The 17,862-nt window shown below is 48.2% G+C and overlaps 1 protein-coding gene across 22 annotated transcripts in view; it reads left to right on the top strand.

The window, feature by feature from the left end:
• Window positions 1-17,862, top strand: part of FNBP1 (formin binding protein 1) — a 148,977-nt gene that overhangs the window by 67,652 nt on the left and 63,463 nt on the right. For all 22 annotated transcript variants that reach the window (XM_053282469.1, XM_053282467.1, XM_053282487.1 and 19 more), the window contains exons 5-6: window positions 9,689-9,751; window positions 10,640-10,744. In XM_053282469.1, coding sequence (XP_053138444.1) covers window positions 9,689-9,751; window positions 10,640-10,744 — 168 coding nt within the window. The remainder of the gene's footprint in view (window positions 1-9,688; window positions 9,752-10,639; window positions 10,745-17,862) is intronic.

Here is a 17,862-nt window from a genome sequence, read left to right as displayed (position 1 = left end):
TGGAACCTTCTGCTCTTCCCAGAGCAGCTCCATCCACTGAGGGGAAGATTTTATAGTGCTCACGCTTCTAGTCTCCCATTCAAATGCAAACCAAGGCAGACCCTGCTTAGCAAAGGGGACAATCCACGCTTGCTACCACCAGACCAACTCTCCGCAGAAAATGTACAGGATGTTGCCTTTCTTTCTTTCTTTCTTTCTTTCTTTCTTTCTTTCTTTCTTTCTTTCTTTCTTTCTTTCTTTCTTTCTTTCAATTTAATGTTTTTTGACATTTTGTATGATGTGATTTGCTTCTGCTTTAGCACAGATTACTACTTTGCCGCCTGGTAAATCCAAACAGAGCCTGCGGGAACAATCGGCGATTGTTTCTTCAGTACAAATAAGGCTCTCTCTTTTTTTTTTTTTTTAGTCATGACCTTTCACAAGTAAAATGTTTCACATGATCCCTGTTCGCTGTAGTAGCACAACGTGCCTAGCCTGTGCCTTTAGTTTTAAAAGAAAAGTGCACTCCAATCTGTCAAGGCGATGTCTTAGGAATTACACCACACGGCATGGCTTTCCCCTACCCTGAGAATGGCGTTGATGTCATGTTGGCCCTCGGCAGCTGTCTCCCCATTGGGAAGAGGTTCTTTGTGCCCCACTGTTGTGATGATGATGATGATGATGTAGTATTTATTCGATTTCTATACTGCCCTTCCAAAAATGGCTCACACAGAGAAATAAAAAATAAATGAAGAGAAACAAAATGGATCCCTGTCCCCAAAGGGCTCACAATCTAAAAAGAAACATAAGATAGACACCAGCAGCAGTCACTGGAGGGATGCTGTGCTGGGGGTGGATAGGACCAGTTGCTCTCCCCTTGCTAAATAAAGAGAACCACCACATTCAAAGGTGCCTCTTTGCCAAGTTAGCAGGGGTGCTAACCTGGCAAAGATGTTTGGCGCGACTGAGCCACACAGTGCAACCCAAGTGTGGAATTGGCTGCAGACATATTTGCTTCTTGTGAGGTTTAGAACATAAGAGCAGCCCTGCTGGATCAGGCCCAAGAAGGCCTATCTAATCCAGCATCCTGTTTCCCACAGTGGCCCACCAGATGCCTCTGGGAAGCCCACAGGCAAGAGGTGAGGGCATGCCCTCTCTCTTCCTCTGTAAATGGTATTCCGAAGCATCCTGCCTCTGAGGCTGGAGCTGGCCTATAGCCCTTGGACTAGTATTTAATTATTTTGTTTATTTAACAAATTTATATACTTCCCAAAACTCATGTCTCTGGGCAGTTCCCAATTAAAAAACAAACAAACAAACAAATTAAAACAAAATTAGCACTTTCAAACATTAAATTAATTTAAAATCCAACACAATGTTAAAACTGTTTAAAACTATTTTAAAAATATATATCTGTTTAAAAGCTTGGGTGGACAAATGTGTCGTAACTGCTTTTAAAAAGTTGTCAGAGATAGGTAGGCTCTTATTTCATCAGGGAGCGCATTCCAAAACCTCGGGGTGGTAACAGAGAGGGCCTGTCCCCAAGCAGCCGCCTGATGAGCCGGTGACATCTGTAGACGATCCTCTCTGGGAGATCTCAAAGGGCCGTGGGGTTCATAGGGTGTCACAGTAGCCATTGATAGCCCTGCCCTCCATGATGCTGTGGTGGACCCAAGAGGAGAGCTCGTCTTGTGGTAGCAAGCCTGACTTGTCGCCTTAGCTAAGCAGGGTCCACACTGGTTGCATATGAAAGGGAGACTAAAAGTGTGAGCACTGGAAGATATTCCCCTCAGGGGATGGAGTCGCTCCATCCCCGAAGGGGAATATTTTACAGCAGACAACGCTCATGAGTTGTCACCCATCCAAATGCAAACCAGGGCAGACCCTGCTTAGCAAGTGGTGCAATTAATGCTCGCTACTGTAAGACAGCTCTCCTCCCTGCCTGTGTTGGTTATAGGTCTCTCTTCCTTTAGCTGCTCATCCCCCCGACCGCAACGCTCTATCTTGCTTTGAGTACAATCCTGCATCAGGATTACTCGAGCTCAGTATTTTACAAAAAAGGCTAAAGCCCAAAATGGCTCCGTTCGCATGCAGTAGTAAACCATGGTTTCCTGCAATGAGAATGTGTGCGTTCCCCCCTCCTTTTCTTTTTTTTCTGCAAAAGGAGGAGAAGGAAAGCTTTTGATTTTAATTAAACCACAGTTCCATTTTGTGTATGAGCTTGGATAAAAGGTAAAGTTGTGCCGTTGAGTCGATGTTGACTCCTGGCGACCATAGAGCCTTGTGGTTGTCTTTGGTAGAATACAGGAGGGGTTTATCATTGCCACCTCCTGCACAGTATGAAATGATGCCTTTCAGCATCTTCCTATATTGCTGCTGCCCAGTATAGGTATTTCCCATAGTCTGGGAAACATACCAGCAGGGATTTGAACCGGCAACCTCTTGCTCCCTAGGCAAGTAACTTCCCTACTGCACCATTAGGTGGCTTATGAACTTGGATAATCATGACTTAATTCAAAGTATACTACAGGAGCAGACTAGGATCTGAAACCAGGGTTTGATCCTGACTTGTTTTCCTCTAACCGGTTTGAACGAAAGAGAAATTATTTTGTAGGTCAAACTCAAGCAAACACTTTCCCTCTCCTCTCACCCATGGAAAGGAGTGACAGCACGTGAGTCCCTGACTCCTAGAGTCTTGTCCTGTCCCACAAAGGAGAACCTGCAAAGTCTGTTAAGTTAGGGCAGCATTTCAGCACCATGGAGAGCTCCAAATGACAAGTTGCTCTGACAGAAGTCAAAGGTAAACTGAGCACTTAAATAAAGGAAAGATTGTGCCTTCAAGTTGGTGTCGACTCCTGGCGACCACAGAGCCATGTGGTTTGCTTGGGCATTTAATACCTGAGTATTAAATCAGCAAATAGTTTTCAGAAAAAGTAGCTTAAAACCAGCATTTTAAAAACTGGGAAATACACCAAGATAAGCTAGAATCCGCAAGACAAAGCCCGATTTGTGTGTGGACTGGGTCCAAAGATCTCGAAGAGACTTCGGGGTAAATTTGGCTGGTGTGTGAACGCACACACTCTCTTCCGACGGAGATTCGAGGCAACAGCCCTGTCTGTAAAGCCTCTTGGGAGAGTATTCCAGAGCCTGGGGGCATCAACAGAGAAGGCCCTGTCCTGTGGGCCTGACAGTTGAGTTGCTGTCAGGGTCAGCACATGGAGCAATGCCTCCTCCAATGACCTTGTTGGATGGGCAGAACCCCCTTGCTATTCAGAGGTAGACTGCCTAGAACCTGGAGGCTCAGTTTACCCATCATCCTTTTAACCAAAGCAGACTTGCTCTCAGAGGAGGCTGATTAGATGGATGTACCTGCATCCTTACAGAAGTCTTTATGTCAGGAAAGTATTTCTTGCACTCATGGTTTGCTTGAGTCACATTAGTGGATAGGCTTGCTCTGGCTTTTAATAGAATCTTCCCTCCATCTCCCCCATCCCTCACCTGACTACATTGATTTTTCTTAGTGCTATAGTGTCGACTAAGATCTAGGTCTTTCACACAGTGCCTGACACAGCTGCACTTCTGATCAATTCCTTTTTCTAGGTGCAAGGTCTTGCTTTAAAAGCTGCCCAGAGGAAATTTCCGTTGAAAGATAGTGGAGCTGGCGCACGTCTTTAATGTTTTCCCATAGGAACAAATGTACGTTGCTTTCAACCAAGGAGACCGCAGCTCTTCCTCATTACATAGGAACATAGGAATCTGCCTTCTACTGAGTCAGACCATTGGTCCATCTAGCTCAGTATTGTCTTCACAGACTGGCAGCAGCTTCTGCAAGGTTGCAGGCAGGAATCTCTCTCAGCCCTATCTTGGAGAAGCCAGAGAGGGAACTTGAAACCTTCTGCTCTTCCCAGAGTGGCTTCATACCCTGAAGGGAATATCTTCCAGTGCTCACACTTCTAGTCTCCCATTCATATGCAACAAGGGCAGACCCTGCTTAGCTAAGGGGACAAGTCATGCTTGCTACCACAGGACCAGCTCTTCTCCCACTGTATTTATTTACTTCGTAATATACAGGGGTAAAGAAATGTTGGCTTGGTTTATCAGCCAGACAAAATCTTTTACTCGCCTAACTATGTTGGCACATTGCTCATGAGGACTTTTTTTCACTCGTCAGGCATCCTTTTTCACTTGTCACAGACTAGTAGACTAGTGGATTTCTGCAGCCCTGGTAATATATAAACTTGAGATCCCTCTTCAAGGTTTTAGGCAGAGGTGGTATTTCCCAGGCCTGCCAGCTGTTGGGAGGGGGCCATGGCTAAGTGGAAGAGCATCTGATTTGCATGCAGAAGGTCCCAGTTTCACAATCCCTGACAGCATCCTTGGACTGGGAAAGACCAGCCCTACCTACCTGAGACCTTAGAGAACCAGTGTCAACCTACCTCACAGGGTTGTTATGAGGAGAAACATAACCATGTTCACCACTCTGGGTTCCTTGGAGGAAGAGTGGGATATAAATGTAAAAAATAAATAAATGTAAAACAAATAAATAGACAATTCTAAGCTAGATGGGCCACAGTAAAAGGCAATTAGCTTTGTCTGTGTCATGGTAAGTAAAGGAAAGTGTGTTGTCAAGTTGGTGTCGACTCCTGGCTGTCTTTGGTAGAATACAGGAGGGGTTGACCATTGCCATCTCCCGCGCAGTATGAGATGATGCCTTTCAGCATCTTCCGATATCGCTGCTGCACAATATAGGTGTTTCCCATAGTCTGGGAAACATTTCCCATAGTCTGGAGAACATACCAGCGGGGATTCGAACTGGCAACTTCTGGTTTGCTAATCAAGTCATTTCCCCGCTGTGCCATTAGGTGGCAGTGCTATAGCAATGCATCTAGCTTTTATTTAGTATGCAGAGTGTTCCATCTCTGTGATATATATTGTTTGAGCCAGTGTGGTGTGGCAGTTAGAGTGTTGGACTAGGACGGGGGAGACCCGGTTCAAATCTCCGTGGAGCCATGAAACCCGCTGGGTGGTTCTGGGCCCATCGTGCCTCTCTTCGCCTAACCTATCTCTCAGGGTTGTTGGAAGGATAAATGTAACACCGGTCTGGAAAAGGAGAGCGAAATATATCTATATCTATATCTGTACAATCCACCTTGGGATTGTTTTTAATGAAAGGTGGTGTATAAATTTAACAATACATGTAAAATTTATATTTTTTACACTTTATAAAGAGGAAAAGTGGGATATGAATGCAAAAATAAATAAAATTAAATTTTACAGAGGGGAAGACGTGTGTGTGTCGGGGGGGCGGGATAAAGTTGAGAGGGAGTAGTCGTCCAAGGCCTTCAGCACAGACTTGAATCCCGCATCTCAAAAGTCCAACATCCGCTGTTGGACGGCATTGAGCCTCGATATGGGTGTGTGTGGAGTGGTCTTGAGTGCCCGCCCTGCCTCTTGCTTCCCAGCTGATTAAGAAAACACTTCACGGTGACTCAGCTGCGAAGATCTCCCTGAATATTTAGCAGGGCTGGCGTATGACATGGGTCCCTATTTGCATCGGAGGCACTAAATAGATGTGCCACTTGATTGGAATGCTTGATGTGGCGAGAATAAATGCCCCCTTTTGGGGGGCTGTCTTTGTCCTGCAGCCTCATGCGTGAAACCAAGGTCTTGTCCACTTTTCTCTCTAAAGCCTTTCTGCACTTCTTTCCTGAACGCAGAATATGATGATGATAGTATGGCTTAACTGTTGTTTTGTTGGGGTGTTGTGTTTTTGAGTTGTTGTTTCCTTTCTCTGGTCTCATTCTGTGTTTAATCCCTCCTTTTAGTATCACAGCATTTTTCTTCTTCTTCTTCTTCTTCTTCTTTTAAAAAAAGAGCTTTTCACAGATTGTGAGCGGCCGCAGAAAAGGCTTTCTGCACGCTCTGGCCTGGATTAGTTTCTTACCCTTCTAAAGCTGTGTTTCGCAACCTGGAAAATGGAATTTACAGATCACAGTAAATTAAAATATCTATTGTTGACTGGACAGCTATTCCAGATGTGGAAAATCTGAAGCCCTTGCCTTTCGCCTCTCTCTCTCTTTCTCTTCGTGGCCTGGAAGATTATATATCCAGGAAATTAAACAAAGCAAAACAGTACCAAAGCCCCCCACATAAACTTGGCAGCGTGTCTGAGGGCTGGAAGATAAATGCTTCTGAAGAGTCCAGACTTTCTGCTTTCTACAGAAACAGGCAGCTTTAAATAGAGAGGTAGTTAATCTCTGCTTCCCAATGGGAGATTTGTCTCCAGAGCGCTGTAACTCAGTAATTTCTGTGGTGGGGCAGACTCCCAGGTTTATGTATTGGCCCTGAAGAACAGTACTAGGATGAGTTAAGAATGATAGCAAGCCTCGGGAGGAGAGTGCTGCTGCTGCTATTATGATATCTCAGATAGACTGCTCCTGCCCAGAGCTGTTCTGCACGAACATTTGGAGATGCAGCTCCTGATGGCAGCTGACATAATAGCAGATGGACTGACCAAGCCACTGCCCAGAGACTGAGAAGATGGGAGTTGTGAATTGGTGCACGAGATGATGAGAAGGGGTATTGGAGATGCAGCTCCTGATGGCATCGACTGTGAGCACCAGCAACCCTGTTGACCAATAGGGGCATTAGGGGTAGAGACGGGTCTTGTGGTAGCAGGCATCAGTTGTCTGCTTAGCTAAGCAGGGTCTGCCCTGGTTTGCATTTGAATGGGAGACTATAGGTGTGCACACTGTAATATATTTCTCTATGGGGATGGGGCTGCTCTAGGAAGAAATCTGTTTGCTTGTTTGCATGTAGAAGGATTCAGGTTCTCACCCTGGCAGCATCTCCAGATGGCGCTGAGAGAAACTCCTGAGTGTAACCTTGGAGAAGCCGCTGCCAGTCAGTGCTGACAATGCTGAGCTAGATGGACCAAGGGTCGGACTCGGTTGCTGTTTGCTGGGATAGTTGAAAGTTCGGGACAGAAAAGAGATCAAATCAAAGAAAGGCAAGGTTGGCTTTGCTTGTTCATTCTGCACCCACCACAGACGCCCCCCTCCAGGGAGGAGAGGGAATGGGCACCCCCCCGCCATTCATAAAAGTCAGAGGTTACTGGGGGGGGCGTGTAGCTCCTTCTCCCCCCAGGAATTGGTGTCCTAGAAGACTGCCGAGGTCTGCCTAATGGACAGGCTGATCCTGATAAATGTGATAAAAGGGAGAGTAGTGGTGGAAATTCCTCCAGGGATTAAAAATTCCACAGATGAGACAGGTTGACTTGGTTCCGAGCGGTCCTTAAGTCTTTCTGTAATGTCTGACTGCAGTGAGTGCGGGTGTCTTGTTTAAAAAGAGATCCGCTGTGCAGTAGGAAAGGCCAGGATGGTGTGGGTGTCCTCCGAGCTAATGGGAAATGATGGGTACTTGGGAACGGCCGTGTTTCCAGGCGTCCAGCTGCATTGCCTTTTATGGCCTTGGCTCGCCCTTGGAGGAATGTTCTCCGAAGGTAGACTGAAGGCAGCCCGGCTGAGATGGAGCACAAGTGTGTAATTAAAAGCCATGCGAAGCTCTTCCCCCTTCCCATTTAGGGAAGCGCGCTGCCTTAAGGCTTCCGAGTGGAATCTGACTGCATCTTAGGAAGCTGCCATATACGGAGTCAGACCATTGGTCCATCTAGCTCCAGATTGTCTACACTGACTGGCAGCGGCTTCTCCCAGGTTGCAGGCAGGAGTCTTCCTCAGCCCTGTCTTGGAGATGCTGCCAGGGAGGGGACTTGGAGCCATCTGCATGCAAGCATGCTGATGCTCTTCCCAGAGTGGCCCCATCCCCTGAGGGGAATCTCTTCCAGTGTTCACATGTAGTCTCCCATTCAAATGCAAGCCGGGGTGGACCCTGCTTAGCAATTCATGCTTCCTACCACAAGACCAACTCTCTTCTCATGAGCTGGATTTGGAGAAATCATGTTGGATTGGAGGCGGGTCCCTTGGTCTGACCAAACACATTCTTACAATCTTAAAACGCGGTTAGATCACTTAGATCTAACATGCAGTTAGATTCTGCAGCTTGCGGTTCTTGAGCACAGGTCCCCAGATGTTGCTGGACCACAACCCCCATCATACCATGCTGCAATGGTCTTTGGCTGACGTGGCAGGGAATGATGGGAGTTGTAGTCCCGCAACGTCTGGCCACCCAAAGATGATTCCCTGCTACAGCAGCTAAGAATGAAACATCCAAGAATGAAACATCCAAGGTGTGCACGGAACCAGTTTGGCCTGTTCTGTTCGAATCTGGACCAGATTTGACCTGGTCCAGTTTAACCATCAAATCAGGCCGAACCAGTTTGCAGGCCAGTTTGGGGATACTTGTGAAGGGGAATCCTTCAGGATTTTCCTTTGCAAGTAAGCGGGGCATCCCTAATCCCTATCCTAAAGGTGCTGGGTGGTGGGGGTGGCGAGAGAAAGGGGCGGCCATTACTTTAGCGGAGGCAGCTGTGGAGGCATCAGAGGCAGTTAGGGGGCAGCAGCAGCAGGGGCTCCTCCAAGCCCCCTGCTGGCCTGCTGAATAGTGGGCTGGGTTGGCTGTTCAAATTGAACCAATCCGATTCGAACTTTGGCCAGTTCGATTCGAACTGCCGTTCGAATCGAGCCACCTTGCACACCGCTACCGAGTGCAGAGATGGGCCCCGTGGCGTCATATGGCATCCATGGGGGAAATTATCAGGGCCCATGATGTGGGAGAAGTCCACATGTGATGCCTGGCCCCCAGCTCCTTTAAAGCCTCCCTCCCATGGGGTTCCTGAGTGCCAGGGGGTTGAAGTGCACACACCCCAGCTTTCTGGGACTTTCCTCCTATTATATGTTCTACAATCCTATAGCCAGGCTTTCAAAGCTTGCCCTAGAAGAGAGCACAGGAAACTGCCAAATACTGAGTCAGACCCTTGGTCTATCTAGCGCAGTGCTCCCTACACTGACTGGCAGCGACTCTCCAAGGTTTCAGGCAGGAATTTCCCCAGCCCTACCTGGAGATGCTATCAGGAATTGAACCTGGGGACCTTCTCCGTGGAAAGCAGATGCTCTGCCACGGATAATGCAATTTAATGTCTGGAGCAGTGGTTCCCAACCGGGGGGGGGGGGCTCTCGATGTTGCTGGACTACAACTCCCATCAGCCCCCGATAAAACGTATTGTGGCTGGGAGTGATGGGACTTGTAGTTCAGCCACATCTGGAGGCTCCACTGGGAACCGGGGAGAGGTGAGAATTCATCCCTTGTCTGTGAGTATGCAGGAAAGAAACGTATTCGGCTGAAATGGTGGCTGTAACAAACCAGATCCTACAGGTTAAAAGTGCTTCATAATCTGTTCTAGGATCTTGTCGGGTGTCGATGTCAAGCTGACAGGCCTGTTTTTCTTCCAGTTTGCAGTGCAATTCAGTTTCAAATGGTGGGGGGGAAGTGGTGATGTCCAGCACCTACTGGCTGTTTCCCATGACGTTGCGCACTCATCTCCCTCCTATCACCAGAGCAGTTTTGCAACTTAAGATTTTTTTTCCCCATGTTTGTTTGTTTTAAATACAGTGAAGGGTGCATCTATGGCCTGCAGATTTAAGCCACCCTGGGAGGCTCTTATCTGAAGGGTGGGATCAAAATGTTATAAAATGTCACTCTTCTATCTCCTTGCGATTCTTAAATTAATGCTTCCTCATTTCTTTTTTGATAGCACTTCCACGATGGCCGAAAAGCACAGCAGCATATCGAAACTTGCTGGAAACAGCTTGAATCGGTGAGTGGGCGTTTTCAAACCCTCTCAGTAGTTGTGGGTTGCATTGTGCAGAGTTGGAGGCTGCCCTTTACCCAGCTCTGGCGGGCAGCAGCTGAAGGCCAGAACTCAGCCTGTGAAGGCTGACTTCAAATGGAGGAGTCAGAGAGGGGTCCCGAGCAGTATTCCCTGTAACAGAGGATTCCAGATGGTGTTGACTACAACTCCCAGCATCCCCAGCCAAAGGCCATTGCTGCTGCGGATGCTGGAAGTTGTAGTCAAAATCATGATGAAGAACGGTATATACATATTGTTTTGTCGTCCTTTTCTGGATCAGTCTTGACAGGAAGAAGCACTGTGTTGTAAGAGAAAGGGAAACCCTACCCTGACACTTACATCCTCTGCAGAGATGAATGGTATGGGGGAAGCGTTAGAATCCTAGAATGTTAGTGTTGGAAGGGGCCTTGGAGGTCTTCTAGTCTGACCCCCGTGCTCATTGCAGGAATCTGCTAACAGCATCTCTGACCGGTAGCCGGCCAAGCTTCCAGCAAAGGAGAGCCCGCTGCTCTGTGAGGCAGCCTGTCTTACTACCGAACAGCTCTTACAGCTAGGAAATTCTCCCTCATGTCTGCCGGTTACTACAGCACAAAGCTGTAGCAATCCCCATCATTTCCTATGCAGAGTTTGCACTCCTTTGTAGGCAGGAGACATTTGACTGTGTTTGCTTCTTCCGACCCCACCTCAGTAAATGGTACCACCCAGGGAAGATCTCCCTTGTTTGTTGCATGCTGTGTGTGTGTGCGTGTGTGTGTGTGTGTGTGTGTGAGAGAGAGAGAGAGAGAGAGAGAGAGAGAGAGAGAGATTGGGATTCATTTATTTCAAATTGCACCCTTCTCCCCATTACCTTTTCAGAGTAAAAGGCGCTTTGAACGGGACTGCAAGGAAGCCGACAGGGCGCAGCAGTATTTTGAAAAGATGGACGCCGACATCAACGTAACAAAGGCAGACGTCGAAAAGGTAAAAAAATTGTGTCTGTCTGTCCGTCTGTCTTCCAGGGCCGGCCGCAGGGTTTTTGGTGCCCTGTGTGGAGCGTGTCTTTGGCTATTGAACTGCACATGTTTTGCTGCACATGTTTTACTTTATTGTTTGTTTTGTCAGGATATCCATGATCATTTTATTTCTCCACTTTTCGTAAACTATCTTGGCCATGCGGATATGTTTTATCTTCAACATTTGTTGTCTGATCATAATGATTCAATTTCCTTAAATGTGGCTAAATTTTCGTTTGTAGCTTGTAAAATTTGTAAAGAGATACTTACTTGATCATTTAAGAGATACTTACTTGATCATACATAACAAACTGGAAAAGAGAATACTTACTGATGATTACAGTACGGTGTTTATTTTGCTGGTCAGTGACTGTAATAAAGGAATCTGAATCTTTCTTTGGTGCCCCCACCTCCTCACAGCTGAGAAGTGTGGAGCCAAGTTGAGTGAGCTGGTTTGGGGATACAGTGGGAGAGAGTTCCCCAGTCTATTGTGGAGCCAAAACTCTTAACACTGCAGAGATGAAAAGATGATGAGGTGAATTTGGAAATCTAGTTTCTTTTTGGAAGTGCGGCAGGCAATTCATATTCCGGAGCGGGAGTGCAATTTATGAGACTAGCTGTTTATTGGGGGCTGGGGTGCAATGAGCAAAGAAGGCTGTGGATTTTGGGTTGCCGAATGTGCAGGCCATTTTTGGAGCAGGGTGCAGGATGACATCTTATGTTTTCCCACCACCTTGTAGTATTTCAGAGGTGTAATACAAGGTCTGGGAGGAGAGCTGGCCTTGTGGCAGCAAGCATGAATTGTCCCCTTTGCTAAGCAGGCTCCACCCTGGTTCACATTTGAATGGGAGACTAAATGTGTCAGATATCCCCCTTGGGGGATGGGGCTGCTCTGCTTGCATGCAAAAGGTTCCAAGTTCCCTCCCTGGCAGCTTCTCCAAGATAGCGCTATGAGAGACTCCTGCCTGCAACCTTAGGAACATAGGAAGTTGCCATATACTGAGTCAGACCATTGGTCTATCTAGCTCAGTATTGTCTACACAGACTGGCAGTGGCTTCTCCAAGGTTACAGGCAGGAATCTCTCTCAGCCCTCTCTTGGAGATGCTGCCAAGGAGGGAACTTGGAATCTAGATGCTCTTCCCAAAGCGGCTCCATCCTTTAAAGGGAATATCTTCCAGTGCTCACATTTCTAGTCTCCCATTCAGATGCAACCAGGGCAGACCCTGCTTAGCTATGAAGACAAGTCATGCTTGCTAGCACAAGACCAGATCTCCTTCAAGAAGTCGCTGCCGGTCTGGGTAGAAGACAATCCAGCTTATTTGTTTGTTTGTTTGTTTGTTTGTTTGTTTATTCATTCATTCATTCATTTATTTCTCTGTGTAAACTGCTCTGAGCCATTTCTGGAAGGGCGGTATAGAAATCGAATTAATAAAAAATAATAATAATACTGAACTAGATGGACCAATGGTATGACTTGGTATAAGGCAGCTTCCTATGTTCCTAAGGGGGAGAGAAAAGAATTATTTCCTGTGCTCTTTTCTGGCACTGTTTAGGTGCCCCACAAGAACTGGTGCCCTAGGCAACCACCTAGATCTTGGTAGCTTCCGTAAGGACACTCATTGTGATGTTCAAGGCAGTTGAATGAAGACAGAAGGACTGATCGCCCAAAGAGCAGGGCTACAGCATGCCGTCTGGACCACAGTGCTGCTCCTGCTATGAATATTTATAGGCCACATTTCACCAAAAGCGCTCAAAGCTGTTTTCATAGAAAATATGAATGGATGGAAGGATGCAATGAAGGACTCAGGGAAGCCTCTCTTGGGAGGACATTCTGTAACCTGAGTCTCCCCCTGAACAGATCCTTCCCGGCATAGCTGCCCACAGCACATCTGGCGGTGGGGAGAAATGGAGCGGGCCCCTCAGAGATGATTACCATGAGAAGGCAGGTTAGGATTTCCCATGGCCTTCACCAAAGCAACCCCACTAACATCCAAACCAACCTGAACACAGCACCTCCCCACCTTCCTTCCAGAGCAACAGGCCTCTGACCGCTTTGGAAATTCTCCTCCTCTGAATTTCTCCCTGAATGCTGGAATTCCAGTTTACCTGGCTTGGTTTCTGAAGTGGAACTGATGTCTCCATGGTTCCTCTTTCACTTCTGCATTTTGTGAAGAGTGCCCGTGCCATATCCTCCAGCTTCCAGTCCCTTCCTTGTAGACATGTCTCCCCTGTACATTACCAGTGTACGTTACAGAACACCGCCAAAACAAAACAATATCCAGATGTGATGGTACATTATCATCGGGTGTGGTCTTTTGCTAGTGCACAGAAGTCCATGGGCTCTGAGTGCAATTTTCAGAAAAGCAGTATATGCATTCAATAGATAGAAATATATGCACCAGTAAAACACTAGACCAAAAGAATCTTGCTGCAAGCATACCGATGATTGCTTTCTTACAGTGTTTTACTAGCACACACCGACACATGAGCCGTAGCTCACTGTTTTGCATGAAGAAGGTCCCTGGTTCAATCCCCAGCCTCTCCAGGGAGGGCTGGGAAATTCTCCTGTCTGCAACCTTGGAGAAGCTGTAGCCAGTTGTGACAAAACTGAGCGAGGTGGACCAGGGGTAGCTCCCTGTGTCCATACCTGGTACTGTTAGGAACGGAGGAAGCTGCCTTTTACCGAGTCAGACCCTTGGTCCATCTAGCTCAACACTGTCTACACTGACTGGCAGCGGCTTCTCCAAGGTGGCAGGCAGGAGTCTCTCTCAGCCCCATCTTGGAGATGCTGCCAGGGAGGGAACTTGGAACCTTCTGCATGCACGCTTCCCAGAGCGTCCCCATGCACTAAGGGGAATATCTTCCTCATGTCGTCTCCCATTCAAATGCAAACCAGGGCAGACCCTACTTAGCAAAGAGGACAATGCATGCGTGCTCCCACCAGACCAGCTCTCCTCCTTTTTGCCACTGTTCCAGGGTCCAAAAGAAGAAAAGATTCAAATAGAAAAAGATGTCAGGAGTTCATGCTCCAATTCTGGGATTTTTAATTTCAGGAAGTCTCCTTGTTAAAACTAATTCAAGAGGTGTGGCGCACAGGGCGAACCAGTGCAATAAAACGAGGCGAACACCCTCAATCCCTATCCAAAATTCCTATATGGCCTTTTTAGCTTTCGACAGGTTTTGAGTGGGCCGGAGTGTGCACACACAGAATAATAAACACTGCATGCTTCAGCATATGCTGGGCAGTGATGTTACTGCTGCAGTCTGAGAAATCAGCGTCCATATGTGGTGGTTGATATTCATAGTGGCCTGCAGCTCTCTGGAAGCGGGGCTGGAGGAGGGGAGGGGAATCGGATGATTGTGACACAGACAGCTAAAAATAGGAGGAGTGGTCCCTTTGCCCTTTGGGCACATATGTGTGCTTCCTGCTCAGAAATAACTGCACCCAGGCGAAGCAGTCTGTGTCACAGCACGTTTTATACAGAGGAGAATTCCAGAGAGGGTCGCCGCGCCCATCCGTTGCAGTGAAAACCTTGACGGGTCTTCGGGGGTTTTGAGACGATCGGGTTTATCACGGCCTAAGCAAGCATGAATTGAGGGCTGGGCTGGTGGGAGCAAGCATGACTTGTCCCCTCGGTGAAACCCGAAATTCCACGGGGGGGTGGGGTGGCGGGGCATGGCAACTAATTCTGCCCTGAGTCAACGGTGGCAAGAAATGAATTGGGGACGTCCCAGTTTGAGCCCTACGCTGGGACACAATGCTCACTCTGCCAATAATAATCATAACATTATTGCACAGAGAGCACAGTGTTTTGCAAATTGTGGGCATCCCTTTCTTTGCTCTTTGAGCATGTGATGCGAGGCTGGCTGTTATGTAATTCCCCGAAGAGAATAGGACATTATTTAATCATGGGGCTGCCTGGAGGGATTTTTTGGGATGGGGGTGAGAAGGGCAGGAGAGTAGTTCCACTGTAATTCCAAAGCTGCTCCAAGGGGATGATGCAATTGGATTGTTTTCTCTCCCTGCATTTTATGGCTCAGTATTGTTGGCTTTGTCTTGGCTTGGCTGCCAAGTTCCTCTTTCCAAAACCTTCCTGGCCCAGGGAGCAAGACTCCCTGGCTTGCTTCAGAGATGGCAAATCCTGAGTCATTCAAACATAGGAAGCTGCCATATACTGAGTCAGACCCTTGGTCTATCTAGCTCAGTATTGTCTTCACAGACTGGCAGCGGCTTCTGCCAGTCTTCTGCTCTTCCCAGAGCGGCTCCATCCCCTGAGGGGAATATCTTACGGTGCTCGCATTTCTAGTCTCCCTTTCACATGCAACCAGGGCAGACCCTACTTAGCTCAGGGGACAAGTCATGATTGCTACCACAAGACTAGCTCTCAAAAGGTGTTTTATATAGCAACAAAGGAAGCTGGCGTATACTGAGTCAGACCATGGGTCCATCTAGCTCAGTATTGTCTTCACAGAGTGGCAGCGGCTTCTCCAAGGTTGCAGGCAGGAATCTCTCTCAGCCCTATCTTGGAGATGCTGCCAGGGAAGGAACTTGGGAACCTTTTTGCTCTTCCAAGAGTGGCCCCATCCTCTAAGGGGAATCTCTTCTGGTCCTCATGCATGAAGTCTCCCATTCGAATGCCAACCAGGATGGACCCTGCTTAGCAAATGGGACAAGTCAAGCTTGTTCCCACAAGTCCAGCTCTCCTCCCAGACTCCCTTTCTGAGCCTGGCATCTTGTGGAGCGGAGAGCCTCTTCCTGCGTCTCTGGAAGCTGTGTTTGATTAACAACAGTGTGGCTGAAGTGTGGGATGGTTGTGTTTTCGTTTTAATTAACCAGCCGCCATGAGTCACTGGGCCGTCTTGTGATCGGGAGGCAGCAGGTGATACTGTATGACACAGAGATGTTGAAGTGATAGGCCTGGTGCAGATCCGTAAGGTTTAGAGAATCTGTCTCATGGCGTGGAGGAGACATGCAGGGGTGTAGTGGAGGGGGACCACGCAGGGACGGAGTGCCAGTTTTTCTCGGCTTCTCTGGTTTTGGGGGTGGGCATGACCATAGGAACATAGGAAGCTGCCATATACTGAGTCAGACCCTTGGTCCATCTAGCTCAGTATTGTCTTCACAGACTGGCAGCGGCTTCTCCAAGGTTGCAGGCAGGAATCTCTCTCAGCCCTATCTTGGAGATGCTGCCAGGGAGGGAACTTGGAACCTAGATGCTCTTCCCAGAGCGGCTCCATCCCCTGAGGGGAATCTCTTCCAGGGCTCACCCTTCTAGTCTCCCTTTCATATGCAACCAGGGCAGACCCTGCTTAGCTAAGGGGACAAGTCATGCTTGCTACCACAAGACCAGCAACCCTCTCCGAAGGTAGGCCAAATGTTAGGCTTTTAGTTGAATTTGTATTGACTTCAACTGCATTTTGTATACCATATGTTTTCATGTTTGTTTTTAAACGTTGGGTTTTCTTGTTTGTTTGTGGACCACCCTGAGACTTGTGTAACTGACAGTTTAGGAAGGAACATAAGAAAATCGGAAGCTGCCATATACTGTGTCAGACCATTGGTCTGTCTAGCTCAGTATTATCTCCATGGACTGTCAGCGGCTTCTCCAAGGTTGCAGGCAGGAGTCTCTCTCTTGGAGATGCTGCCAGGGAGGGAACTTGGAGCCTAGATGCTCTTCCCAGAGCGGCTCCATCCCCTAAGAGGAATATCTTGCAGTGCTCACACATCAAGTCTCCCATTCAGATGCAACCAGTGCAGACCCTGCTTAGCTATGGGGACAAGTCATGCTTGCTACCACCAGACCAGCTCTCCTCTCCCATGGCGGCCGTCGTGGAGAACGCCTCCTGCACTTCTGAATTGGCACTTCTGAATTCAGAAGTGCTGAATTCTGCACTTCCAAACTGGGGACAGGTGCTTGCCCCTTCACTGTATGGGAAGCGAACCTAGCGTCGGCTTTGCACGCAGAAGGTCCCAGGTTCAATCCCTGCCAGCATCTCCGTGCAGGGCTGGGAAAGACTCTTGCCCGATACCTTGGAGAAGCTGCTGCCAGTCAGAGTAGGCAATACTGCGCTGGATGGGCTGGTGGTCTGACTCGATAGAAGGCAGCTTCCTATGAGGGTGAGAAACAGAGGGGATGGGGACGTGCGCGGAAGAGCTTCTGCTTTGCACGCAGAAGGTCCCGGGTTCAGTCTTTGGCAGCATCTCTCGGTAGGGCTGAGACCGACCCCTGGTGAGCCGCTGCCAGTCAGTGCAGACAATCCTGAGCTAGGTGGGCCAAGGGCCTGACTCGGTATAAAGCAGCTTACTCCGTTCTTATGCTCAGCTTTGGCCCGGCCGAGCTACTGTGTGAGAATCCTGGCCTTTTTCTCCTTGCCCTTCTGTTTGCCGCGCTGCTCATGACCTCAAGGGCCTCGGGTTGGAGGACGCGCACTCCACAGCATCCCTGGCAGGGGAAACCCTTCCGTCAACCTCCTAGCATGTGTGGGGGGAGGGAGCCCTACACAGAGGTGGGGGCATGTTAAAGTGTTCGTACCCCCCCTCCACACAACCTTCTTGCTTGAGCCACACCGGAGGAGCTGTGAAGTTTGGACGGCGGCCCCTTTGGGGATGTGAGTCTCGCCGCCGTTCCCCTTCGCAGACCACAGTTTGAGGTTTTGTGTTTCAATTCTTTCTCCATTTGGGGAAATTCTCTCTCTCGCAGGAGCAGTTTGGCTCTGGTTGCCTTCCCTCCCCTCGCTGGCTTGTCAGTTTCTGAGCCTGATCTCCTTATTGGGTATCTTGGTATTTATCTGATTCTTCAGCAAGTGCTGTAGCTAGTTAAAGTGTTAACTCTGGTTTTATGCAAGGTCTGTGCTAATAGTTATAGCACAGCTCTTTCTCTCCTTCCCTCTTTCTTTCCCCCTTCCTCTTTATTTTTCTATCTCCCCCTCTCTATCTTTCTTTCTTTCTTTCTCTCCCTCCCTCCCTCTTTTTCTTTCTCTGCCCAGTCTTGGAGATGCTTCCAGGGAGGGAACTTGGAACCTTCTCTTCCCAGAACAGCTCCATCGTCCCGTGCTCACACATGGATTCTCCCATTCAAATGCTA

Source organism: Hemicordylus capensis, chromosome 17 (assembly GCF_027244095.1).
Source record: "Hemicordylus capensis ecotype Gifberg chromosome 17, rHemCap1.1.pri, whole genome shotgun sequence".
NCBI classification, from domain to species: domain Eukaryota; kingdom Metazoa; phylum Chordata; class Lepidosauria; order Squamata; family Cordylidae; genus Hemicordylus; species Hemicordylus capensis.
Note: the sequence above shows the minus strand (reverse complement) of the source record. Positions and strands in the feature narration are given on the sequence as shown.